Source organism: Leiobunum rupestre, chromosome 1, assembly GCF_980474605.1.
Source record: "Leiobunum rupestre chromosome 1, qqLeiRupe1.1.hap1, whole genome shotgun sequence".
Lineage (NCBI taxonomy): Eukaryota > Metazoa > Arthropoda > Arachnida > Opiliones > Sclerosomatidae > Leiobunum > Leiobunum rupestre.
The window spans coordinates 70,895,287-70,921,829 of record NC_143384.1 but is presented as its reverse complement, the minus strand read 5'-3'; the positions used below and the strand labels follow the sequence as shown (position 1 = coordinate 70,921,829).

At 39.8% G+C, this 26,543-nt stretch overlaps 2 protein-coding genes across 3 annotated transcripts; both read left to right on the top strand.

Annotated features, from left to right (window-relative positions):
* Positions 1-14,688: 14,688 nt before the first annotated feature.
* LOC149966247 (uncharacterized) lies at positions 14,689-18,440 on the top strand. 2 transcript variants are annotated; one of them, XM_090181196.1, is made up of 2 exons: positions 14,689-14,908; positions 15,211-18,440. In XM_090181196.1, exon 2 carries the CDS (start codon positions 15,246-15,248, stop codon positions 18,237-18,239), a length of 2,994 nt encoding a protein of 997 aa, XP_090037322.1. In that variant the 5' UTR covers positions 14,689-14,908; positions 15,211-15,245; the 3' UTR covers positions 18,240-18,440. The 2 variants fall into 2 exon arrangements, with proteins under 2 accessions (XP_090037322.1, XP_090037314.1); XM_090181188.1 differs by having other exon boundaries at positions 15,207-18,440.
* An 84-nt stretch (positions 18,441-18,524) lies between these two features.
* LOC149966246 (uncharacterized) lies at positions 18,525-24,602 on the top strand. The gene is made up of 2 exons (XM_090181207.1): positions 18,525-18,608; positions 22,386-24,602. The coding sequence occupies exon 2, from the start codon at positions 23,708-23,710 to the stop codon at positions 24,509-24,511; it is 804 nt and encodes a 267-aa protein (XP_090037333.1). The 5' UTR covers positions 18,525-18,608; positions 22,386-23,707; the 3' UTR covers positions 24,512-24,602.
* Positions 24,603-26,543: the final 1,941 nt, after the last annotated feature.

Here is a 26,543-nt window from a genome sequence, read left to right as displayed (position 1 = left end):
CTGTTCCCAGAGGAGAGCAGACGCTTAATTGTTTAGTTAAAAAAGTATGGTACGCTCGTAACCGCATGGCGAATGTTTGTCAAGAGCGACTGAAAACCAAGTCAACATGATTCTTCACCATGCTGTTCCTCGAGCTATCACCTATGACGAAGTAGTGAAAGAATCCAAAGAAGACCCCACAACTCAATACGCAAGAAGAAATTGACTGGGAAACTGTTACACTTTTCAAGCACGTTCGAAACGAGCTAACCGTGTATGACATTGTAATCCTAAAAAGTCACAGGATTTATGTACCCAAGTCGCTTCAACAACGTGTTATCTCCATCGCCCTCGAAGGTCATTTAGGTTTGGTGAAAAACCAAGCAACTGCTCCGCATCAAAGTTTGGTTCCCTAAAATGGACTCCATGGTTGCTCAAGCTGCGCAATCTTGTCTTCCTTGTTTAGCGTTCACACCACAATTAACTAAAGAACCACTCCAAATGACGCCTCTACCTGAAGGTCCTTGGACTAATCTGGCGGTAGATCACTTAGGCCCATTCGAAAATGGTCATTACCTGTTGGTCATCATGGATGAGTTCTCTAGATTTCCGCTAGCCGAACTTTATACCTTGTTCTTTAAGTCACCAATCCTTTGATACGATAATCTGTTCCCAAAGGAGAACAGACGATTAATGGTTTAAAAAGTATGGTAATACGCTCGTAACCGCATGGCGAATGTTTGTAACTTTAGTAAATATGAAATATTATGCTTTGATTTAAACGACCGTCTTTTAACCTATGGCATTTCTATGGGATTACATACTCAGGCATGTTTTATTTCTGACTATAGAGTAATGGCTGTGCTACGTCACACGACGTCACCCATGCTTTTCCTATTCATAAAAAATTCGAGCCCACAAGGGCGGCCATGGCCAAGCTACGTAAATTAATTTTTAGTTTTTTTTTCAAATTCTGGATGATAAAAGCAAATAAAATTAACCCTTGGCAAACGAGGAATATAGGAAAATATACTTCACCATTTTGAAGGTCAAAATCCACTTGTTTAGTGCAATTATTTTTTTTATAACATTTTAGTTATAAATTCTTAAGATAAAGATTTTGAAGGTCGAGATCGCTTATTTGATTACCTCTGACACAGGGGGCACTTACATTGCTGTCATGATTGCTGAACGTGAATGAAATTTCACTTTTTCAAATTGTAAAGTATAAACCAAAATAAACTAAGCCTTGGCAAACGATAAATATATAATCAAATACCCGAACAAAATTCCAATTGAGAACAAAAATCTATAGTATGTGGTTCAAAGTTATAAAAACACTCAGCCGCTTATCAATATTAAACAGTAGAGGCTACATGTATTGGTTATATTTAGTATAAGCCATAAAAACACAGCGTAAGGATTTCAAAGGGGGGACGGCAAACAATATCAGTGGCTCTCCCCCCCCCCGCGTCCATTCTTAGACAGACAATAAAAAATCCATTACTGTAATGTCTTTGGAATCCCGGCGGCCTAAGACGATACCGTCTCTCTGGAATCGTGCCAAAAAGTGATTACCGTTGGATCATATCCACGCCCCACTCCCGCCCCTAGCGGAGACTGATCATAATACTTTTATATTATATTCTTCGAATAATAACGGCTAAGGTTATATTTACACAGTTTATGCTCCGTGAGCTCGAGATAAGGAGCTTCTGTATTGTGGTCTTAAAACTTTACTTTAACTTTGCCTCGCACTTTCGTCTATAATTTTGGACTAGTGCACTACGAGTCCAGTTTTACTCCGTTAATTTTCTTTACGTGCACTTTCAAGGTCGTTAGAAGCATACTAAAGTATAAAGGTTTTTGAAAATGTTGGGTAGTAATTGTTAGGAAAGAGCGTAAAGTTACTGATTAATTTCCAATCCGAGCCTCACACCAAAGATAATTTAAACTCGTACCCTAGATTCGAATACTGAGAGCTTTCAAATTGACGGTTTTGTAACGAAGGGTTTACCCTTTTCCGGCACGTGACCTCAGAAAAACTGGCTCCATCGGTTGCGGTAAAACGCAAACCATGGAACGAATTTTTTCTGAGTTCCCGCGGGAAGTGGGTAAACGCTATCGGCCACGCGCGAGAGTGATTTCGAATCTAGGGTACGAGTTTAAATTATCTTTGCTCACACTGTACTAAGGTAGCAGTGATTCCAGGTCGCGAAAATTGAATTTTCCTTTCCGACCCTTGATATTTTCCTTTTTGAAATAAAATTTCCGTAGTTTTACAAAACACTAAAAACAATGATATTTGCGTAAAACAATTACTTGGGACCATAGATATAGGTCTAGATAAAATATTTCAAAGGGAGTGAATATGGAGGTGACAGCTAGCAGAAACGCGTAATTTCTGCAGGCTATCCTTATAAGGCGCTATCTATCGGTAAGAAAGCTCGTGCTATCGTCGCGAGAGCCATTGTCTCCTGCTTAAAAATTATACTAAAAGTCACCAACAGATGGTATCTAAAGACTACGGCCTGCGGAAAGGTCAAGCACTTAGTACTAAAATGCTAAGAGAGCTCGCGCTCTTGGTTACGTGCCTTCCTCGGTGTCTGCTAGGTGTCAATTCCGTATTTTATGTTAGGCCCCGAAATTTATCTAGACCTTTATATACATTTCTTATATCTATGCTTGGGACGTTGTAAAAAGAAATAACAAATGTCTTGATGAAGAAAATAATACTTTTATTTTCATCTCGCAAATGAATAAAAACTAGAAACAATTTTACCTGCATACAGTTTGTGAATTGTGCTGGGATGGAGCGGGAAAAGTCGTTCGGAATCGTTCGAATTTGCACATACGAAGAATATGCGACGCGCGGTTTCCTCGATTATTTCCGTAGGGGGATTAACAAGTTACAAGTGTTTGTTGCGGTTGTGGCCTTTTAGCTAGGACTTGGCAGAGAGGGACGGCAGGGCGAGGGTCGAGGGCTCGCGGTCAGGTCTACCGGGACCTCTTTTTATCGACGCGACTACCGGATTCTTTGTTTACGACGCTTTCGTCTCCGAATATCAACTTAATTGAGGCAATGTAGTTGACGTTAAAATAAATACAAGGAAGAAATATTAAAGAGGTTAAGCTAAGTTTCAACGGCAACGTGGGGTAAGAAAAATACTTAAAAATAGGTTAAGCGCAGTGACGCCATGTGGAGAAAATGGAATTTCCCTTTTTGAACTAAAATTTTCCTAGTTTTCCAAAACACTAAAAACAATGATATTTGCGTACAACAATTACTAAGGACGTTGTAAAACAAAAGTAACAAATGTCCTGAAGAAAATAATTTTTATTTACATCTCGCCAGGAATAAAAACTATAAACAATTTAAGCAGTATAAAAATCTCATTTTATTTTCCTGTGGGCCAGTTATTTAGCAGAATACTTTTCAAATTGGCAAAAAAATTGCAGGGGTGCGAGCTAAAGCGAATCCGACCAAATACTTATGATTGTACCATTGAATCTTTCATAATAAGTCAATTTAATGTAGGTGTGCCATTTTTTATCTTAGCTTTGAATAAAATAATTTTTCCCCTCGAATTTCCCTAGATTAAGCGAATTTTTGGTAGGATTTCCCCTTTCCCTTTTTACCGTCTTTAGGGGTCAAAATTTCCCAAGATGTGGAAAATTTCCCTCAATCTGGCATAATTTTCTTTGAACGAATGATTTTCCATTAAGGCAGTGTTGCCAATGTTCGAAAGTTTAAATCCCCACACCCTTATTTAGCCCCGCCCTCAAAGAAAACCAACGGAAATTAATTTTCGTCCACAAAAATATCATACTGTCTATTTTCTTCAGCATCAGGTAAAATGACTACCATATTAGTTGCCATTTTTATTTATAATTAATACCCCTTTTTGGCCAAGTGAGAATGCTCGGAGGCATTCTCACTCTTCTCAAGAGAACTCGCGAGAAGAGATGACGTCACCTTCTGTGAGAAGAGATTACGTCACCTCCTGTGAGAAGGACCGTCAAAATTTTGAGAAATGAAAATTCTCACTATCAAGGGAAGAATTTTTAGAATTTTGACGCGCCCATGGCCTCCAGACATCGTTACATGGAAGCTACGCACAGCGTCAGCGCCTAGTAGGGCGTGTTAGCAGACGATTTTTCGAATTAAAATATTCTTCCTTTAAGCCTTTTTGTGATAACGCGTATAAATCCGTAGGTTTCATTATCCCAAAACGCATTTGCCATATATTATTATCTCCTAAATTTTGCCGGTTTACTATTGACGCAAAAATAAGTCGAAAACCTTAAAAGGAAAAATACGTTTGGTAAAAACGAAATGACCAAATAATAAAACAAGTAGCCAAAAGGCAAAGTATAGTCCGGCGCTCAAGTCGCCATCTACAGTCGGGCCTAAGGCGGTGCCTTGGGTATTAGCCTAGCTGATTATTATTATTATTTTTTTTAAAGCACAGTAAGGATATTTTAATTTTATTTAATAATAATTTCATTCTAAAATTACGCTTTACGTTTAACCTTCAGCCCCACTAGATAGAGGGCACCATAATCGTAGAACAGACAGCGACGAAGTGCCCCTGTGAGTTTGGACTAATTAATACAGGAACGTTTCAGCTACCCTAAAACGTAAAACACCCCTCTTCTTATCCTCTCCCGAATAAATAATGCGTCACTCACTCTGCGCATTTGCGAAGTTATCAAAAGAAGCGGCCATGTTTGAAGAATAGGATTTGAGTCTACTACTTTTTAAAGATGACCCTATATAGGGATACTTGCTAAAGAAATTCAGTGCCTCCGAAACGTTCTTGTATTAATTAGTCCAAGCTGTGAGGCAGTTAGCAAGGACCGCTCTACAGGGTCGTATTAGCTATTAGGTAGATTAGGTATTTGCATAGGGCGGTACATTTATGGAGTCGCCAAATTCCGATAAAGCTTTTCAATTTAATCAAAAGGTTAATGAAATTTTTTATAAACTACTATAGTAAAATCAAGAAACTCTAAATTACGTCACATTTAAATCATTTTTCACCGAATTGATTAGTAATGTCGCCGAAATATCTTTATATTGAACGGACAGTAAATTTGTTGTTCAATTATCCAAACATCGAAATTGCGTAGACAAGCGCGATATTGGTCCAATTCCGACCGAACGTAGTGTGTCTGTTTGTGTGTGTACGCCTTGTCAGGTCATGCCAAAGGGACACCAAATTTTTCTCTGCCCAGGGGCCCCTGCCAGACCACTCTCTACAATTGGGATAGGTAGGGCTAAGCCCTAGGCTAGGGCGCCATCGGGCCCTTTATATTTTTTATAATTTAATTGTAAAGTAATCAATATAGATCCGGCCATATGATATTATTAGCCCAGGGGCACCTGAAAGGTAAAGACAGCCCTGGTCCCTGCCAATTTACCCTTGGGCAATGGCGTGAAACGGAACTAAATTTATAACACGTGTCCCTTACTCAGAGTATAGTTCCGGCGCCGTGTAAGAAGCGGCGGACTAAAAACACGTACCGAGGCTTAGGTGGTCGTCGTACTCAATAGTTCCATTTCGATAAAGGCGAAACTAGGTTCCCCCTAAATAAATAATGCCCGAATTGCTCCGTGTTTGGCCTATGAATTTCTGCGCTCTTTTCTTATCAATCACAAACACCGTCCGCCCAGAAATGGCCATCCCAGGTAGCCCGCTACCATTATCTTCTTAAGACCTTCTTCGGTTTATCATTTAAACGCGAAATCGATACTTCCTGGCCAAGAGATAAAGCGCTTTCTCGTGGCCGTGCTGGCTCGGGTTTGTGGCCTCCCCCTTTAATAAGAATCGAGCTAAGTTGTTTCGAAATTTTACAAAAGAAAAATACGTAGCAGTGCCTGCGGGTGTGTTTGAACAACATCGCCCTGCTACTCGCCATAAGTATATAATCTTGTGCCAAATGTCTATAATATTGTGCCATAAGTATATAATATTGTTCCATAAGTATATAATATCGTGCCATATTAAATTATATACTATTGTGCCATAAGTATTACGAATGGCCGGTAGGCCATTCTTATTTAAGGGGTCAGTGCGATTTCCTATGGCTAAAATTAATACAGCCAAGCGCAGGAGAATCAATAGCATGGATGAAGGAATATGACTGGGACACGGGGTACAGTCATACGGATGAGCATCTCAATAGGAAATTTGGCAGACTAAAATACGCTAGCGCCACCTGCGCGCGGGCGCTCGTACTGCAAAAATAAATTAAATTTAAATTTTTATTTCCGGCGGGACGGAGCTTTCAAAATGGAGTGTTTGAGCAAATCGTCGAAGTGGAAGAGACAAAATTGTGCGGCCCATAGTTGTGTAAATTCGAGAGCTAATAACCCAGATTTATAATTTTTTCGTTTCCCTAAGAATTATTTACGTAATTAAAACATTTCTTACGCCTATTATCCAACTACTACCACTAAGCCTTGTCACGTCACTTAATTATTATTCAGATGTTCCCAATGCATTGAGAATTCTGGGAGGATTGATTTATTTGGACGAGAGGCGGATTTATTTAAAGCTGAGGTTGTTCTGTGTGCTAATCACTTTGAAGCACACTTTTTTTATGATATCTCCAAATGGTTAGATATGTAATTATTCTTTATAATCTCTCTTTTACTGAATTTAATGTCTTTATAGAAACAACCTGGTAAAAAATGAATTGTTTTGAGGGTGAACTTTACTACTATGTGACTCTAAACCATGAAATTTATATATCATAATTACAGAAACCCTGGATGTAATTTATCAACTGAAAACAATATAGAAGGAATCCATAGTAGTGATTATACTTGAGTATATTAAAATAAACTATTGAAGGCCAGCTATATAATAAAAAACGAAAACATTCACTAGTGGTACCATTATGATGTTATATTTTCTAGTAGAATTAACAAGCATATTCATTTTATAGGTCAATTCTGAAAGTCAGTGAATGAAAATTCCCATCCCCTTATAAAGTGAACAGTCACTTCACCTACATTATAATGTTGTCTTAATCGTAGGAAAGTCAAAGGGAAATTGTCTTTGCAGTGTTAAGACATAAGTGAATTCCCTTCTCCTGAATTTTGGAATTGACTCATTAAGTCGCAAGAAGACTTGGCTCATGGTGTCAACATTAAATGTAGTGTTGTAAGTCGGAAAATGTTTCGCGGAAAATGACCGAGGCTGTTTGACACGAAAAGTTTCCGTTTTACTTAAAAAAGTTTTAATTCCATATATATATATATATATTGTTTGCAAATTTAAATAAAGCGGCATTTTCGAATCATTTTTCGAGTCTAAAAGTAAAATTAAACCTCTAGACTAGTTTAAACTGATTAACAATGTAAGAATATTAATGTTTTGTAGTATGTTAACTGATATTAGACATTTTATATCGATAAAAAGTTAAAAACATTAAAAACCCTTTATTGTTTATTTTTCCGATTTGCGGAAATTTTTGCGGAAAATTTTCCACATTTTATTTTTACGGAAAATAAAAACTCTAATTAAAGACAAAGAAAGTCGAGCCAAAAGTGTTGCCATCCTCAACAAAATGAAAATAGCCGCGAAACACTAAAGATAAAAATTCAACCATAGAAATCGGAAAATATATTAGCTTGTATAACTAGAGTATAGACTGCAGAGATGGTCGAAATGTAGTCGCAGCACGGTATAGCACCACTTTTGGCCTTCTGGCAACAAGAGCTGGCTTTCGTGCATACACATTGCCAGCGACTCACTTTACTTCAACAAATATTGAATTTTAATTTGTATTTGTTGGTGTTGGTTATATTCTATCGATACTCCCCGCTTTTAAAGTTGTAATTTCTGTGCGCAGGTAAAAATAATGGTGCATTGGCAGAACCACAAGAAACATAATAACTATAAGTATGACAATTCGTATTTCTTTAATGCTGATTTTCTGACCGAACCTTTTTTTCGACACAGACACGCTCCGACTTAAGCCCCATTTTCATGTTCGCTGGTAGCGGGTAAAAATCGACAAAATCCGCTTCCGCTACACACTTTTTCACTTTCCGCGTCGATCTGTTTCAAACAGATATTTTAGCTTCATTTTCACGCTTGCGAGTGGCGGATGCGAATTTTGACGATTTTTATCCGCTACCAGCGAGCATGAAAATGGGCCTTTAGACTTTCAACCGAACTGAATTGTGTTTTATCGTCCTTATATAGTGTATTTAGCCTTAAGCATATTTGACACTTGATTGCGTTACAATTCTCAAAATCATATCGGTGATAATTTAAAATAATTATCGTACTTATTAGTATTACGTTACTTATGGCAGAAGCAAAAGATAAAGCGCATTAGCCACGCCTTCCACTGAAAAATACACTTACTCCATTAAACATCGCATCATAAGCAAACTATATCGCTAAAATGGCCAAGCAAAAGACACAAATTTTCAATAACAAAACGCAATAAGGAATCGAATCACATAAGACTAAAAGCTTCGAAACATCCAATATTACTAAAAGCATTTTTATACTCGAGGAATGAAAACATAAGATTGCTTCAAAACGATATTATCGACATTTTGGCGAATAAATCAATCGGAAATCCGATCTGGGACCCGGACCGTCTCGCGCTTCGTATTCCACTGACAACTGACGAATAACGATTGCTTCATATTCATAGGCTATCGACAACCGAAGTTGACAGCCTCAGTCAAACGACCGTAAAGCTAAAAACACATTGTCTCTTTTAAACCAAGAATGCATTTATTGATACTTACGGAGAATGGATCATGTTGAGACGGTTCGTGGGAATCTTGGTCGATTCCCCCCTTCGGTGCGATAGGGGGGATAACAACCTCACTGGCGTGTGCTTCAATAGCGTCCGAAGACGTCAGTTGTAGGGAACCAATGAAGTACGGAGCTGATTTGATTGACGCTTAAGAGGAGGAGCTAACTGTTAGAGCGTGAGGGGGATTGTGCGCTAAAAATTGTTTCAACATTGTCATTCTCAATAAGTATCAATAAATAAATTCTTGTTTAAACTATGCAGCAGCCAAACGGGCGTGCAAAAAATCAATGCAGACTGTAATAAAGCTTATAAAACTGGGCTGCGCTTCGTTCATTAATGATCAGAAAATGGACCATTTTGGATTCATTTAAAAGCAATCTCCAGAAGGGTTTTTCGGAGTTTTTATTTTATTTTTGGCATGTCAAGAATTTTAGTTATTTATACATATATGGGTTAAAATATTGGAATATTAATGACGTTAGAACTTCGTCATAATTTCCATATAGAGAAACCTTAACGTCATTTTTAATGGTTGATGTTAACAGGTATTTCTAAATTTCGTAGTGATTGCTGGAAATTGATTCGTAATGTATTAAACAGGGTGACCAAGTAAACATTTAAAATCCTTTAAATTAATTATAGTAAATGTATCAGTTAAATATAGGTGGAAATAGGGAGAAAAAAAGGAAAAATAGGATAAAATTAATTATACAATAAGAGAATACGGTTGTCAAAAATGTTTAAAGGGGGTATAACCTTCAAAATAAAGTTGATAACCGAAAAAACAATTAAAACTAAGAACCATCTTTATTGTTACATTGATTAAAAATATCACTTTTTCGAAAAAGGAAAATATTTAATGGTGAAATATCAACTATTTTAATATCTTCAGACTTTTGAGTTAAAATAGAGGGTATTATAGGAAATATAAAGAAATTGTAGGATACAAAAGGAACTATAGGAACTGTGGTCACCCTGATTAAATTTAAATTACAACGATTTTAAAAACAAACTATTGCTAGTACCATTTTAAAATAAAGATAGCCATAAGACTATTAATTAATAAAATAAATAAATTATTTTATTAATGTATAATAATATTAATGATTATTTACTAAAGTGCATATCAACCAATTTCCTTATTCTTAACTACTAAAGCAAATTGTTATCAAGATATCATAAGTTTATAATTATATTGCATAAGTGTGACAGTTAATCGAAATAATTACTGATGGCTACGTGTCGAGTGATGTAGAATTTACGTCATCCACAAGTAATAAAATTACACAGACCACTCTGTTACAGTGCGTATTAATTTAATTAGGATTTAATAATATTTAAACTTATACAGCCAAAGTTACAGTTTTGATTTTAATCAGATTTAATCATAGCAATAATCAAGAGATAGAATTGGCCTTCGCTGATGCTACGCCTCGGCACAGCAAAAATCACGTATTAAATCTAATGACTTACGAAATCCAGCAGAAACGCGTTGTCTTGCGCTTTCATCTGCTGATTAGTGGTACAGCAACAAATTTAATAGCGTTTTCCATTTGATTGCTCAAGATTCACTCTGAATCTGTCTCTGACGTCCTAGATCTCGCCCCAATCGACTAGAGTAAAAAAGCAAATGGAACATTCCATGAACATATTCCCGCGCTTTTGTTGTTTTTCGTCCGCTAGTAATTTGAATTTTCGCGTCTTGGTCTGCCATTTTGCCAAAAAATCTAAAGGAACACGCGAAAATTTGCTCAGATCGGTTTTGGGCGATCTTGGAGCGCCCGAGAACGTGAAATGAAACACGCGAAACTTGATCGGAGCAGATCCGAGCACGCTAATGGAACATAAAATGTTGATAAGAGCGATCTAGAGTGCTCGAGAGCAGTCAAATGGAAAACGCTATTAAGATGGCGGTAGTGTAATTGGAAATGAAGTCTACATCGGATAGCCATGAGCCTATAAAAATGGCCCGTAGTATCTCTGTCGCCCTGCGTAAAGGGTTCCAGTATTTTCCGCTCCTAACTCCTCTTGCTTTTGAAATTTTCGGAACTGCTTAGTGCTTTGTTGCGGAACTTGCGGAGATAATCTCTAACGTTGTTGCCCTCTTCCATAAAGAACGTGTTGGAAATTATATTCAATTTGCGTAATCTCAAGTACTGGACTTCCTCTGCATTCGGGTTAGTGGCGTACAAGACACGAAATTTGTGGTTAGCAAAAACGCCACGATGGTCAGACCTTCGACGCAGAAAAACATCTGTTAGGCCTAACGGAGATTTTTTGTGTCGATATTTCATTCAGCGCGTAGGAAGAAGTAAACGGAAATGGAGTTTTATTGAAGCGACAATTACCTTAAAGGGGAACGGTCAAGCTTTAACCAGTTAGATAGCCCTATAGACCGTTAAAAACTAAAATTTATGGCGAAAACCGCATCAAAAAATATTAAGCGGTTAATTTTTAATAAAATAAAGAAATTTCGGAAAATCGAAAAGCGCGCGTCCGCTGTGACACCTGGTGAGAAACCGGTGAGACACTCCCTGCTTGATTAAAATTGAAAAACAATATAAAAGCGCGCGCTGCTGAAGACGTTAAATATTATTTTTTTTTATTTCGCACGCGCGGCGCGTTCCAGTTATACGAGACCTAAGTCTAAATTGCGCGATTTCAAAAGTTAGGCTAGTTCGCAAATCGCTTACTGTTGTCATGCTGGCGCTGGCGATATACCTTAAGATGGCGGCGAAATTTCTAACCCAAATACTTGGCGTTATTTGAAGTTTAAACTTTTTGGTCCAAAAACTATTTTTTAAGACAAAATAAGGCGATATTTGGCCGTTTAATGTTGTTATTGGTAGATCTTAAAATTAATTTTGCACGTGAAAATACGCCGCCATGTTAGGGTATAAAGGCCCATTTTCATGCTCGCTTGTAGCGGATAAAAATCGTCAAAATTCGCATCCGCCACTCGCAAGCGTGAAAATAAAGCTAAAATATCTGTTTGAAACAGATCGACGCGGTAGTGTAGCATTGTGTACCACAGTGTAACCTGAATCTGGGACGTGGATTTATGTATTATCCGTATCGTTGGCTACGAAATGAGTGAAAACCATTTACACCGAGCCGGGCAACTAGAAAGCCAAGAAGATGTACTATTTCCACAACGAAACTAGAAACTATACTTCCACAACGACAAGAAGCTCGGGTAAACGCCGCAACAAACGAAGGATAAAGATCTCAATGGTTTGACGCCATCGCCGCTAACAACAGCCTCGAATTGTTGCCATACTTGATTCAAAACGGAGACAAAAATCACCGCGAATAATTTCCAGGAATTCCACAGAGTGACGCCGTTACTCTTTGCTTTAAAGGAGAACAATGCCGATGCGTTGGTTGAAGCTGGCGCAGATGTGAATGTGCCCGATGACGACGGGATCACTCCTTTGCACACTGCGGCGAAGAGGATTTGTTATATTACACACCTTCTAATTGAAAATGGTGCTAATGCGAACGCTGCTCATCGCGAAGATCGAACACCGCTGTATATCGCTTATTACTTTAAAATAACAATGATTTTGGGATATGACTTAGAATGGCATTCAAAATTTCCAAAAGAGATAATACAATCAATGAATGCAGTGAGAGTCGGCAAGGAAGATCTTCGGATGGGATAGTTCCGTTACATCTTTTCTTTGTCTGATCAAGGCCGGAACTGACGTCAATGTTCGTGACAGAAACAGCGAGACTCCGTTGCACATACTTTCGAAAAATGATATTTATTTTCTAGAAAGCGATGTTTTGCACTTAATTGTTAAGTGTTTTGATGGACAAAGGGGCGCGTGACAACCAAGTAGACAACCATGGTTAGACCACCTTAGGCTAGGCGCCCACTGGCTCTCCGTTTCGTATACATCCTGCCTTCCACTAGTCATTGTCTCCGTTACGAAGCAAAGGCTTGTGAAAGGTAGGACGGAGAAGTCATGAAGAGGAGTGAGCGCCTGGCCTTGCACTACGCCTCTCGGTTCTTGATTCACCAAATGGTAAAGATTTTACTTAATTATGGAGTGGATGTTAACGCCGTCAGGGTCACGAAAGACACCGCTTTGTATTGCGCTACAAAATCAGTTATCAAGTTTAAAACGAGCAAAATTACTTCGGTAATTGAGACGTTACTTGAGCATGGTGCTGACATCCGGGCGGTCAATTCGGATGCCGTACACCGCTGGACAACGCCAAACTACATAACCATTTTAAAGAAATTGTCCCATTTATGCTGTCCTGGAAATTGAATCAGGAGTCATTTGAATGGCTCCTGATTCAAGGAAGAACTGTCCCTAATCTGGGTAATGTTTGGTTGCTGGTAGATCCTTCATATGTTTTTTACTCTGCCAGAAATGGCCACGACGACATAATCAAAGGATTATTTGAAGGAGTGAACTCGTTAAATTCCGCCAAGAACACGGCTCTCCATTGGGCTGCTGAAAATGGACGTCTCGATAGCATACGGTTGTTGCTAGAGCGAGGCGCATCCCTAAAAAAAAAAATTATCTATACCGGCACCACTTGACCTATAGCCCAGATCCAAGGTCACCAAAGTGTGGTAGCAATTACAGAGGAGCTTTGGTGCTTTCATCTCCTCTTTGCTACCTCTAACTACCACCACAAATAAGTATTTGCCAAAGAAGATTGATCATCTCAGTCGCGATTTGGGCGAGAAAATAAATGCACCCTCCGGCGACGAGAACAAGAAATTTCCACATTGCCAATAGAAGAGTTGTTGTACAAAATCGACGTCGCAAACGATTCGGAGAAATTGGAATTAAAAACTAACGTGGAAACGGTTCGCCAGAAAACGGACATGATAGAGTCGCTGCGTGCGCAGATGAACAAATTATGGCTTCAATTGAAGGACTAAAAGCGGGCAAATTGTTACTAAACAACAAATCTCCAATGGCTAATGAACCTCAGTGTTTCGGTCAAATATATTCTCACCACTTTTGTCAGATCCGTCATAGACAGTTTCTAGGAAACGGTGTGGTGGTGGAGTGGTTAGCACTTAAAGGCGTTACAGTTGGTGACGAAGAACTGGTGGTTCGACTTGGCAAGAACCCGGAGTTGAACATGAGAGACGACAACAACCAAATCCCGTTGTTCCTGGCGTGCAAGTACAACTGACCCTACCTCGTCCCACGGCTGATAGTCCGAGATGCGGATGTCAATTCTCCAAACAAGTACAACGCCACACCACTTGCTTGTGATAACGGGTAGACTCTCTGTTGCAACACACGGCCGACATCAATACCCCACCCAGGAACAACAGCCCTCCCCAGTTGACTGCCTCTGATAGTGAGCAGAGACGTATGATAATTTGTTTTGAAGTTGCTAATTTGTCTCCCTAGATGCGCTTATCGTTTTGGGGATAATTTAATCCTACGTCACATCGTATAAAGCTATACCATAATTATTTCAACTATACCTGAAACACTAATGGAATATAATTATTGACAGAGTCGTAGCGAGGATATTTGGCGCCTAGGGCAAAACTCTCAAATTTTCGCCCCCTCTCCCGGTTGTCCCAATTCAATCAGTAACAACATAGGAGGACGCCTTGTTGGCGCCCCCCTGACTGTCGGCGCCCGGAGCGGATGCCCTCCCCTCTCTACGCCTCTGATTTATTGACATGGTTATACAACGCTGCGCTGCGATAGAACCAATTCTGACTGCCGGATTTGGGTTTGCTAAAACCTAGCAGTAATTGTAGTTGATTGGAAGACTCCTCGCACGTTTCTTCCGCCTTCCACATTTAGAAGTACGTATTTCTTTCATTCAAATTAATGCCTTCTTTATCAAATCGAGTAACGTGATTGGTACCCGTACGCTCCTGATAGTCTGTATCTACCTGAGATAAGATAGAAGGAAACACTTTGGAATGCGCGTCATCTTTTCTTGTACACGCAGCGGGTGTACAAGTTTACTGTAATTACGGCTATAAGACGACACCTTTTGAAGGGCGTCATTTCTCATTGTTAGGTGGTGTAACATCGCGCGCCATAGAGCAGCCTGATCTGAAGTCGCGGATTCGGAATTAGCCGAATTGTCTTCGTAGAAAGCGACTTTTCGATTGTTTCCGAGATTCTAAGAACTTCCGGTGAGTGACGTCACTGTTAAACTCTTACGCGGTGTTCATTCACCGATTTTCCTAATCATCGAGTGCGGTCATCCGTATTCTCGTTAAGCCTTTGCAAACAGGGCCGTGCAAAGGAGGGCAGCATTCCACTATAGGGCCCCACCGTTGCGATCTTTACCAGCACCCCTTCTCGGATATTTCAGTTAAGAGGCCCCGATATTTTCTATTTTGCCCCGGGCTGAGAAAGTCCTGGCACGGCCTTGTTTTCAAGCGCGTCTTTTCCCATCCAGATCGACTAACTACCCGTAATTGGTTCTAGTAAGTCCTATCATCGAAAGAGGTCTGACAGCGGTCAAAAATGAATGAGGGCCATTTATACCGAGACTCGCGGCTAGAGGGCGCTGATGAATGGGAAGATAAAGTATTAATCCCACAGAGACCAGCAAATACCGTAACAAATGAAGGGCGTCGATCACAATGGCTTGACGCCATTGTCGATAAGAACAGCCTCCAATTGACGCAATACTTGATCCTGAACGGAGCCAACGTCAACGAAAGAGTGTTTCTCCGTGACCCTCATTTAAAGTACGTCACCCATGAATTTGAAAGTCTAGAATTCAACGGTGGGACGCCGTTGCTCCTCGCTTTAAAGAAGAATAGATTAATAATTGCCGAAGCGTTGCTCAACGCTGACCCCGACGTCAATGCGCCTGATGACGATGGTAACACTCCTTTGCACGCTGCGGCGGAGAAGGGCTCTTATATTATGCAGCTCCTCATTGAAAAGGGTGCTAATGTGAACGCTACTAATCGTTACAAGCTAACTCCGCTCCACATCGCTTGCGACTTCGAATTGCAAATGATCTCGGAAATAGACATACTTTGGCAATGGAAATTTCCGAATGAAATAGTACACATGATTAAAACCGGTGTTGATGAGGGGAGAATAGAGCGTGGGTGGAACTGTTCAGTGGCTTCGTTGCTTTGTTTGATCAAGGCCGAAACTGACGTCAATGTTCGTGACAGACACGGCATGACTCCGTTGCACGTACTTTCGAAAAATAATAATTATTTTCTAAAAAGAGATGTTTTTGCCCTAATTGTGAAGGCTTTGATTGACAAAGGAGCGGATGTCAAACAAGTCGACAACCGTGGTCAGACCGCCTTACATTTCGCTTCTCGGTTCTTGATTCACGAAATGATCAACATTTTACTGAAACACGGAGTTAGCGTCAACGCCGTCTCGGACACGAAAGACACCGCTTTGCATTGCGCTACAAAATCAGTTATGGAGTTGCAAACTAGCAAAATTACGTCGGTAATTGAGACGTTACTTGAAAATGGCGCCGACATCAAGGCGGTCAATTCCGAAGGTCGTACGCCGCTGGACAACGCCAAACTACATTACCGCTTTAAAGAAATTGTCCCATTTATGCTGTCCTGGAAATTACTTCAGACCACGATTGGAGGAGATCAGGAAGTCCTTGAGTGGGTTCTTTTTCAAGGAAAGAATGTTCGTAATCTGGGAAATAATTGGTTGCTCGGGGACCATTTCTATTTGCATGGTGCAGCCAGGAATGGCCACCAAAAAATTATCGAAAGATTATTGGAAGAAGGAGTAACAGTGAACACTGCAGACTCCTCGAAGAGTACGGCGCTCCATTATGCTGCTGAAAATGGACATCTCGGCAACGTGAAACTATTATTGAAGAGCGGCGCATCCCCCAAAAGTAGAAATTTTCAAGGTCGGTCACCACTTCATCTAGCCAGGGTCCAAGGTCACCAAAATGTGGTAGAACATATTGAGTGGTGGCAGAAGCAGAACGGGATCAACTCTTTCATCTCCTCGTTGATACCTCGAATTACCACCAGAGATAAGTATTTTCAAAAGAAGATTGATGATCTCCGTCGACAATTGGCTGAAAAAGAACAGCAATGCGCCCTCTTGCGACGAGAACAAGAAGCTGCTGCGTTGCAAATAGAAGAGTTGTTGTCCAAAATCGACGCCGCAAATGATTCGGAGAAATTGGAATTAAAAACTAACATGGAAGCGGTTCGCCAGAAAACGGACAAGATAGACTCACTGCATTTTCAGATGGAACAAATGATGTCGTCAATTGAAGAACTCAAAGCGGCGAAACTGTCCGTGAACAACCAATCCTCAATGGCTGATAAGCAGGACACTGTGTCGGTCAAATCTTTTGTCACCGCGTCTGTCCGATCCGTCATGGATAGTTTCAAGAAGAAGACTTGTCTCTTGGAAGCCGTGGTGGCGGGTGACGAGGAACTGGTGGTTAGATTACTTGGCAAGAACCCGGACTTGAACATGAGAGACAACGACAAACAGACGCCGTTGTTCCTGGCATGCAAATACAACCGACACGACATCATCCGACAGCTTATGGCCCGACGTGCGGACGTCAACGCTGCCAACAAGGACAATGCCACGCCCCTGTTTATCGCTTCCGAGAACGGGTACGCCCTTGTCGTCGACTATCTGTTGGATAACAAAGCTGACGTCAACGCCCCGACCAGGAACAATGCCACTCCTCTGTTGACCGCCTCTGATAACGGCCACCTATTGGTCGTGGAAGCCCTGCTGAAGAGGGGCGCCCTCATCAACATGGCCATGAAGGGCGGTTACACTTCCTTGTATTTGGCCGCCAAGAACGACCGCCGAGAAGTGGTTCAAAAGCTCCTAGAACACGGGGCGAACGCCAACGCCTCGTCCGACCAGAAAATGAGCCCTCTGCATCGCGCCGCTATTGGGGGTCATCGGGAAGTGGTAGAGCTGCTGCTGGAGTTCGGGGCTGATGTGGACGCCCTGAACTCAGAGCAGGACACACCAGATGCCTCAGCTGACAAACACGGCCAGGTTGAAGTCCGCGATTTAATCGATTCTTGGAGACGCATGACTCAATCAGAGAAACAGTGTTTGGTGCAAAACAACAAGAGTAGACGCAGAAAACAAATGGAAAAATTGTTACAAGTATCCGTGTCCGCTACTTCTCCGAATATTCCAGTTCTCTTTGAGCAATTGGCGGGTGAGGTGTTGTTAACCGAAGAACTTCGGACAACGTTGGAAGAGTTGAAGACCGATCTGAACGCCATTCCCGAAGAAGACGACTGCGTAGAGGTCGAACCAGTCCACGATGATGGTGCCGTGACCGGAAGGATTGACGACGTGAGCCGACAGTTGGCATCGAGGGAGCTTCGCGTGGCAGAACTCCGAAGGGAAATCGCTGATGGCCATCGTCAACAAAACGGAAATGGTGAAAGAAATTTTATTTTTCTAAAAGACTGTGTCCTTCACGGAACCGTCACCGGGGACATTGGAGCTTTTCATCACTGACGGAGAAAATAAGAACAAAAATTATAGAAAGACTTAATCGACCTCAAAGATTTTAAATTTTGAAAGAACAACAACAAAAAATCAGTAGTTCTGTTAACCTTTATATTGCTAAATGTAATTTCAACGTTTAAATTTTAGTTAACATTTTAATTTGTATATTTCCTATCCGTTGTCAGCTCAATATCCGACAAAATGTACAAAAGTTCATTTCAACTCTTGTGAAAATAGAGGGTTCGCCATACAGAATGTTTTGTTATGTGGTAACGTTTTATTGGATTTGGTCATTGAATACGTATAAATTCCTCTAGAACAAGGCTGCCAAAGTTTCCAGTTTTAAAGATCGCTATTTTCAAGATCGAGATCATAGAGGTGAGAATAATATAGAGCTCCAGACCGGATTTTCTCCATAGCTTACCATTGGTGGCAACGGGACTGAAAATCAAGGAACTTTAGCATTTACCTTCTACAATGCATTCTCGTCTCGCGCCAGACTACATGCAACTCCACGAGACATTAATGCTCTGTCAAAGGCTGTTTAATATTGTCAACAGAAGGCGCCAGGAATACTTTGATTTTCAGTCCCGTTTCCACCTAGGAGCAACAAACATAAGGAGAACGCAGCTAGTCTTTAAACACGCTAAGGCAGTGTTGTGTACAAATTTCATTGGACGAGGCTTTACGCTGAACGGGCGTTGGGAAGACATTTAACGAATTTTCCCCTTCGGACGGCAGCTGGCGCTAAACAGTGGTGTAGTCGGGCCAGGGCGGGGCATGGCGTCGCCCCGGTGCTATTTTCAAAGGCAGGGCGCCGCCCCGCCCTGGTTATTCCATTTGGCCAGGGTGCGCCCTGCCTCTTTTTTTCAGCTTGCCAGGGCTTCTAATTCGTAAATCATTTTTCTCGAATAATGGGTGTGTGAATTTATTATAAATTTTGGCCGCAGGAAAATAGCATAACAATTTCAAATAGTTACCTCGATAAGGCTAGATTCTATCACTCTAAAAATCGAAATTGAACGTACATTTATAGCGGCCGGTACAGCCAACTTCGATTACGCGCGAAATCGAAGTTGGCTGTATCCAGGTACCGCCCCGGTTCTATTTGTCTTAGCATATGTAACATAATTACTCATAAGTATGCCACTGTACCTTTATTCCATTCAAAAATCTTCACTAACGGTTTGTTTCACCACGAACCAGTAAAAAGGTGGACGACGTTAGATTTTAACATTTTTATTCTTCCTAGTAATTTTGGGAGTCACACTATTGGCTACTAACATATTTATTTCAGCCAATGGAAAACCTCTAAATTGAGAAGGAATTTTTTGCGTCGGAATTTTAGTCAGCCCAATGTAGCTTTATTGAAATTTATATACTCGCTCGGTTTGTGCGGATGAAGTTAAATTATGAGTAGTTTAAAATAAAAGGTTGGGGAAAATGACCAATACGGTTCAGTGATCGCTTTCCAAAAATAGAACAAGTCGTCGAAGTGGGATAATCCACCAGCGTTTTTAAAACCCATACCGAGCCTAGAAGAGTTAGGCCTAGGCTCAAAAGAATCTGCAAAGACTTCAACCTTCTAGATGCCCCAGAAAAGCTCAACCTGAATTTCAACAATTTTTTCCAATAAAACTGCTTCTTAGCCTTCTTTAATTTGACAATGCAAATATATTTTAGAACGTGCAAATTCATTGCATTAACAGCACTGGACACTATATTGTATATCATTTTAACTCCTAAGCCTTGGTTGTTCAAACAGGTTTGTTTACTAAAATAATGGCCGTCGATTTATCAGACGTAGAGGTACTTGTGCGATGGCATGATCGGCATTTGAGATTCAATGACGTCAAATATTACATCAAATATGACGTCAAATATTACATAGAGTATGGATGCTGCAAAATCTGTGAAACAAACCATTGGTGACGAAATAGAGCTAGTGGCATACTTATGAGTAATAATGTTACATATGGTTATATATAAAATTTTATTGTTGCATTCTGTAACTTATATTTGATACTTTCCAGTACTATATATTATATATTTGGTTTAATGTTGTGTATTGTTTTTAAATCGTGCTCCCTTTAATTTGGTGACGCCGCCTCGATTTCAAGGGGTTTTACTTTGCATGGGTTTACTATAAATGTACGTCCAACTTCAATTTTTAACGTGATCGAAGCTGGCCGTACCTAGGTAACGATTTGAAATTGTTATGGTATTTTTCTGCGGGCAAAATTTATCATAAATTCACACACCCTTTATTCCAAAAAATGATATACCAAATAGAAGCAAGGCGCGCCCTTTCAAGTTGAAAAAAAGAGGCAGGGCCCGCCCTGGCAAAATGGAAAAACCGAGGCGGGGCGGAGCCCTGCCTTTGAAAAAAGCACCGGGGCGACGCCCTGCCCCGCCTACACCACTGCCTTTCTGACCATTTTTTTCTGAAAATATCTGGATAAGCAGACGATTTTACCCGTTTATTATCTTTACTACCGCTTTTGAACAGGCGTATAAAGAGCAGCCCCAATACGCTGACCTTCAAGAATAGTTCACGGCAGGCTGAGAAATAAGGAATTTTTTTAAACTGGACCTGTGGCCAGTAGAGCCTAGGTAGTTTAATTAAAAAACTGGCCACTGGCCACTTACCATTTTTAACCTTCAAAATCAGGCTTTCATAATTTATGGTCAAATTATCTACTCTTGACAATATGCTTAGTAGGTTAGTTATTATGGATTTTTTCAAAATTTTTGGAGTGTTAAATAAAGAACTATAAATCTTGAAGTGAAAAAACTTTGAATTAATTAAATGGTCACCAGGGCCACTGTGGTCACCAGGGCCACTAACACCCCAAGCATTTAATTTTTAAACTGGCCCATCTAATTTTTAAACTGGCGATTGGCATGTGATAGTGCCTTATTTCCCACACTGGTTCACGGTGTAGAGTCTATAGCTGAAAACTATTCGTGAGTTCTGAACCGTTCAACCAGTCCCCATGCGCACTATTCGGCAAAAAAATTCTAGAACTACCCAAATGCAAACTTGTTGAACCGTTCGGAACCGTTCTAAATGGTACCTGCTCAAGAGCAAGTACTGGCCGGAACTCAAGGTTGAAATCTCTAAAATTCGTCTGCACATCGGGCTGCGTACGTCAAATCGTACGATCCTAATTTGAATCACAACTATTCGTACAAAAGTTCTGAACTATCCAGAACTTTTGCGTGACGTCACAGCTCAGTCCTAGGCCGTTCTCTTAACGGTTCAGAACTCACGAATAGTTTTCAGCTATTATGTCCACTAGAACCTGCGAATAGTTTCATTTAGCGTCAATCGTGTTCACCAGAACTTGCGAAAAGTATACACCTTCTGTGATATAAATCTGAATTAATAATTATCTAGACAAAAGATATGTATACACAGTTTTATATTATCCAACAACTTGAGTGAAAAAAGCAATTAATTTTATAGGTGTGCTTTTACCATCAAAAGCATCACAGAGGTTTATGTTATTATTATTTTTAAGTATTCGTGGAAGAATGTGTTTGTTTCTACTGTCGGGAGGATGACTGTGAGACGATTTGTAGCGTTGCTCCCAATCCCAAATTATGCCCGATTTACTGTTTCATGTTAAATACAATACTGCTTTTGGGGTGTCGAAAGGGAAGTAGCCCTAAGACTGAACCTTTTCCATTCCTTGTGGCTAAGGTATAAAAAAGTTATGTTTTTTACAGTAAGTTCTTTGGGAAAAAAAATTTAAACGAAGAAAACAATTATATGGGCCGAAATACTTGAAGTATATTTTACGCAGCAACCCCGTTTGTTTCGCGATTTCAAGGACGCTCATTAGGCTCTTGGCCCAGAGCGAAAACCAGCTTTATCTGGCCGTATGTATGGTAAATTTATTGCGTCGTATTGAATAATTAAAAGAAAATGGGAATAAATAAATCCTACAAAGGACTGAAAATATAATTTAAATGTCTAACTTCTTACTGTTTATGAAGTAAAATGGATAAAAATAAGTGTAAAATAAGTACTTTCACACTCCACAAATTATTGCATTGGGAGAGCAGAAGGTACAAATTAGTTCTGTGGAAATACCATGAATGTTTTTACCACTTTATTGAGGTCTAAAATAAAACCTTTATTTCTAACAGGACATAGAAGGCTGCTCCGCGATAGGACCAACTCTGACTGCCTGATTTTTGATTGCTAAAAATGAGTGATAAATATTTACACCGAGACACTGAGCTAGATGGGGCTGACCAATGTGATGGTGGAGTATTACCTCAACTACAAGAAAAGGATAGATCTCCGGCTGAAAGACTAAATTCTCCTTGGATTCAGGCGATCGCGAACAAGAACGGCCTCGAAATGGTGCTGGGCTTGATTCGGAATGGGGCTGACGTCAACGAAACATTTTCTTACTAATATTTCTACGAAATCGACCCTTGGTCCAATGTTCAATTCCTTAAAGGTACGCCGTTGATGTCCGCTTTATTGTCGAACAGACAAAAAATCGCCATTACTTTAATTAACGCTGGCGCCAATGTGAATACCCCCAACGACTGCGGTTACACTCCATTGCACATTGCGTCACAATTTAGTTGCTATGTTATTGTAGAGCTACTTATTGAAAAGGGTGCTAATGTGAATGCTCCCAACGACTGCGGTTACACTCCATTGCACATTGCGTCACAATTTAGTTGCTATGTTATTGTAGAGCTACTTATTGAAAAGGGTGCTAAAGTGAATGCCGCTGCCCGCAACGGGCTAAGACCACTTCACGTCGCGTCGAAGATAAATGATTTAATTAATGCCGGAGCTGATGTGAAGGCATTCGATGACCATGGTTTCACTCCTTTGCACGTTGCGTCGAGCAAGGTCGGTTATACGACGCAGCTCCTGATTGAAAAAGGTGCTGATGTGAATGTAGGTGATGGTAAAGGGCCTACCCCGCTTTGCATCGCGTTGACGAATAATGATCTATTAATTTCCAAAACATTAATTGTCGCTGGCGCAATTGTGAATGGACCTAACTCCTCGAAGACCACGGCCCTCCATTGCGCTGTGCAAAATGGTCATCTCGGCAGCGTGCAATATTTGTTAAAATACCCTGAAACCCAAAATGATCAAGGTCAGTCGCCACTGGATTTAGCTAGGATACTAGGTCACCAAAATGTGGTAGAGCACATTGAGCGGTGGCAAGCTCGACGGGGAATCCGGGCTTTCTTTTCCTCTGTGCTACGTCGAATAACTACCACCAAAGACTAAAGAAGGACTAAAAGAAAAATTATCGCCGAACGATAAATCCCCGCTGGCAGATGAACAGGAGACTGTTTTGGTCAAATCTTTTCTCATCGACTCAGTCAGGTCCGTCGTGGATAGTTTCAAGAAGAAATCTTCACTTTTTGAAGCCGTTACGGTAGGTGACGACGAACTTGTGGTACAATTACTTGGGAAGAATCCAGACTTGAACATGAGAGATAACGACCAGCAGACGCCGTTGTTCCTGGCATACAAATTCAACCGACACGACATCATCCGACGGCTTATAGGCCGAGGTGCGGACGTCAACGCTGCCAACAAGGACAACGCAACGCTACTGTATATCGCTTCCGAGAACAAAGCTGACGTCAACGCCCCGACCAGGAACAACGCCACTCCTCTGTTGACCGCTACTGATAACGGCCACCTATTGGTCGTGGAAGCGCTGCTGAAGAGAGGCACCCTCATCAACATGGCCATGAAGGGAGGTTACACTCCCTTGTATTTGGACGCCAAGAACGACCGCCGGGAAGTGGTCCAAATTATCCTGGAACACGGAGCGGACGCCAACGAATGGTCCGACAAGAAAATGAGCCCTCTGCATCGCGCCGCGGTCGAAGGCTATCGCGAAGTCGAAGAATTGCTCTTAGAATACGGGGCTGAAACGGAAACCCTGAACTCCGACCAGAACAAACCGGATGTGTCGGCTGAACAACATGGACACGTCGAAGTCCGCGATTTAATCGCATCTTGGAGACACATGTCGCAACTAGAACGACACTGTTTTATCAAAGAGAACAAGCAGCGACGTGAAGAAGTAAGAGAAAGACTTGCGCGAATGTCCATGTTCTGTTCCGAATCCGAGATGTTGGAAGAAGTTAAAGTCGCCCATTGCGAAAGCGAACGATCTGAAAAAGTGCAGAATAATATTGCTTTCAATAACAGTGTTGTCAATTACGGTACCGTGCAAGGAATTCTTAAAGGGAACATTCATACTTTCACCAACACTAACTAAGGATTACAAAATTAGAAAGACTTGATTTTTACACAATGTAGACTATTGAATACTTTGACACATATCAAAAACAATCCTTTTTACTTTTTCATTTATTATATGGCGATTGTATCATTTTAAATTTTCAGTGTTTAAAAGACAATTAAAAAATTAGCCTATTTAGGCTAACAGCTATCAGTCTGTGATAATAATTAGAAATGGTGTTGCTAATGAATTTTTAAATATGTGCAAATATTTAATGTCTTTTAATATATCAACAGAAATAAAAAATAATTTTGTGGGAACTAAATTGTTTCTGAGATTTCATTATTTTCCAGTAAATTACTCAGGAGGATTTTTAAAATATATAATAAGATGTTTCGAAATCTATGTTTAATAGGCCAAAGTTCAAATTGCTTTAAAGATTTTTCATCAAACAAAATTTGATAATGAAATTTTTATCACAATTTGACCAGTTTGCTTCAATATCACTTATCAAATAATATTAGATCAGAATTGGTTTATTTTACTTTATCAAATAATATTAGATCAGAATTTGTTTATTTTATTTTAATTTATTAAATAATATTTTATTAGAATTTGTTTATTTTACTTTTATTTACTTGTTTTATTTTACTTTTTCAAATAACATTTGATCAGAATTTGTTAATTTTACTTTTACAAATAACATTTGACCAAAAAATAGCATTTGTTTAGAATGTGATACATTACTTAATCAAATAGCATTTGTTTAGATTGTGATATATTACTTAATCAAATACCATTTGTTTAGAATGTGATATATTACTTAATCAAATAGCATTTGTTTAGAATGCGATATATTACTTAATCAAATAGCATTTGTTTAGAATGTGATATATTACTTAATCAAATAGCATTTGTTTAGAATTTGATATTTTACACTTTATCAAATAGCATTTGTTTCGAATTTGATATTTTACACTTTATCAAATAACATTGGTTTAAAAATTGATAAGATTTTACTTTTTTGAAAAACATCACCCAAAATGATATAAAATTTTACAAATTCAAGTAACATTTTTAAAATGAATTCCAATTTAGACATTAAAAAAAAGGATTTTCATTAATTACATTTGCGTTTTAGCGACGAAGGATTCACTTTTATTTGAAAGAACGTTTAATTATACCAATACGACATTGAGAATAATTTTATAGTATATTGGAAGAGCTGAATTAGCCAGCCAAATAGATGCTTAAATAAAACCGGTTCAGCGATTTGCCTAGAAGTAGTAATACAAAAGCCGCGTTCACACTAGACACTTTGGAAACGTTTTAAAACGGTTTCGAAATATCAAATTGTAAAATTTGGTTGTCGAATGTATTTATCGTATGGCTACTAATACAGTTGACTCCGAAAATGTTGAATTTGATCTTTCGAAACCGTTTCAAAACGTTTCCAAAGTGCGTAGTGTGAACGCGGCTATACTGGCAAATCTTTATATTTTAAAGCGCGCGCTACTTAATATTTCAATACAGAAGGGCTCGTTCAATTTCGCACGCGCCTCGTGGAATATAATGTGAGCGCGTTATCAACTTTAGCCTTTTACAAATAAAACTAACATAAACACGTGACTATTTTATTCAGTGACTCGCGCATGCGCGTAGGGGAGGTAAGAAAAGAGAGCGGCATTTATTGAAGCGCCTATTGGGTAAAATCATGAACTAAATCAACTAATTAATGTAGTTAATTAGTCCATGGTATAATAAAGAAGTTGCTTTTGACAAAATTAGCTTAGTTCTATTTCAGCTATAGCAGACCCTACACAGAATGGCGCGTAGTCGTGAACACTTCGACGCGGCAGCGCCACCTAGACAACGTAAATTCAATTAGGCTTAGGAAAATGCCTAGTAAAAGAGGGGGCCGTTTTCAATCTTATCTTTATACCCAGCAGCGCACGATGGCCAATACAAATATCATTTAGATATAAACGCGATTTACTTCATTAAATCATTAGCTTTCATCGCGGGAGCAAATGAACGAATTTACCCATAAAACTCTCGATTTAGGCCT

Bases quoted from the DNA above. Each gene is read 5' to 3' on its own strand.
- LOC149966247 (XM_090181196.1), top strand. From the start codon at position 15,246: ATGAATGAGGGCCATTTATACCGAGACTCGCGGCTAGAGGGCGCTGAT.
- LOC149966246 (XM_090181207.1), top strand. From the start codon at position 23,708: ATGAGAGATAACGACCAGCAGACGCCGTTGTTCCTGGCATACAAATTC.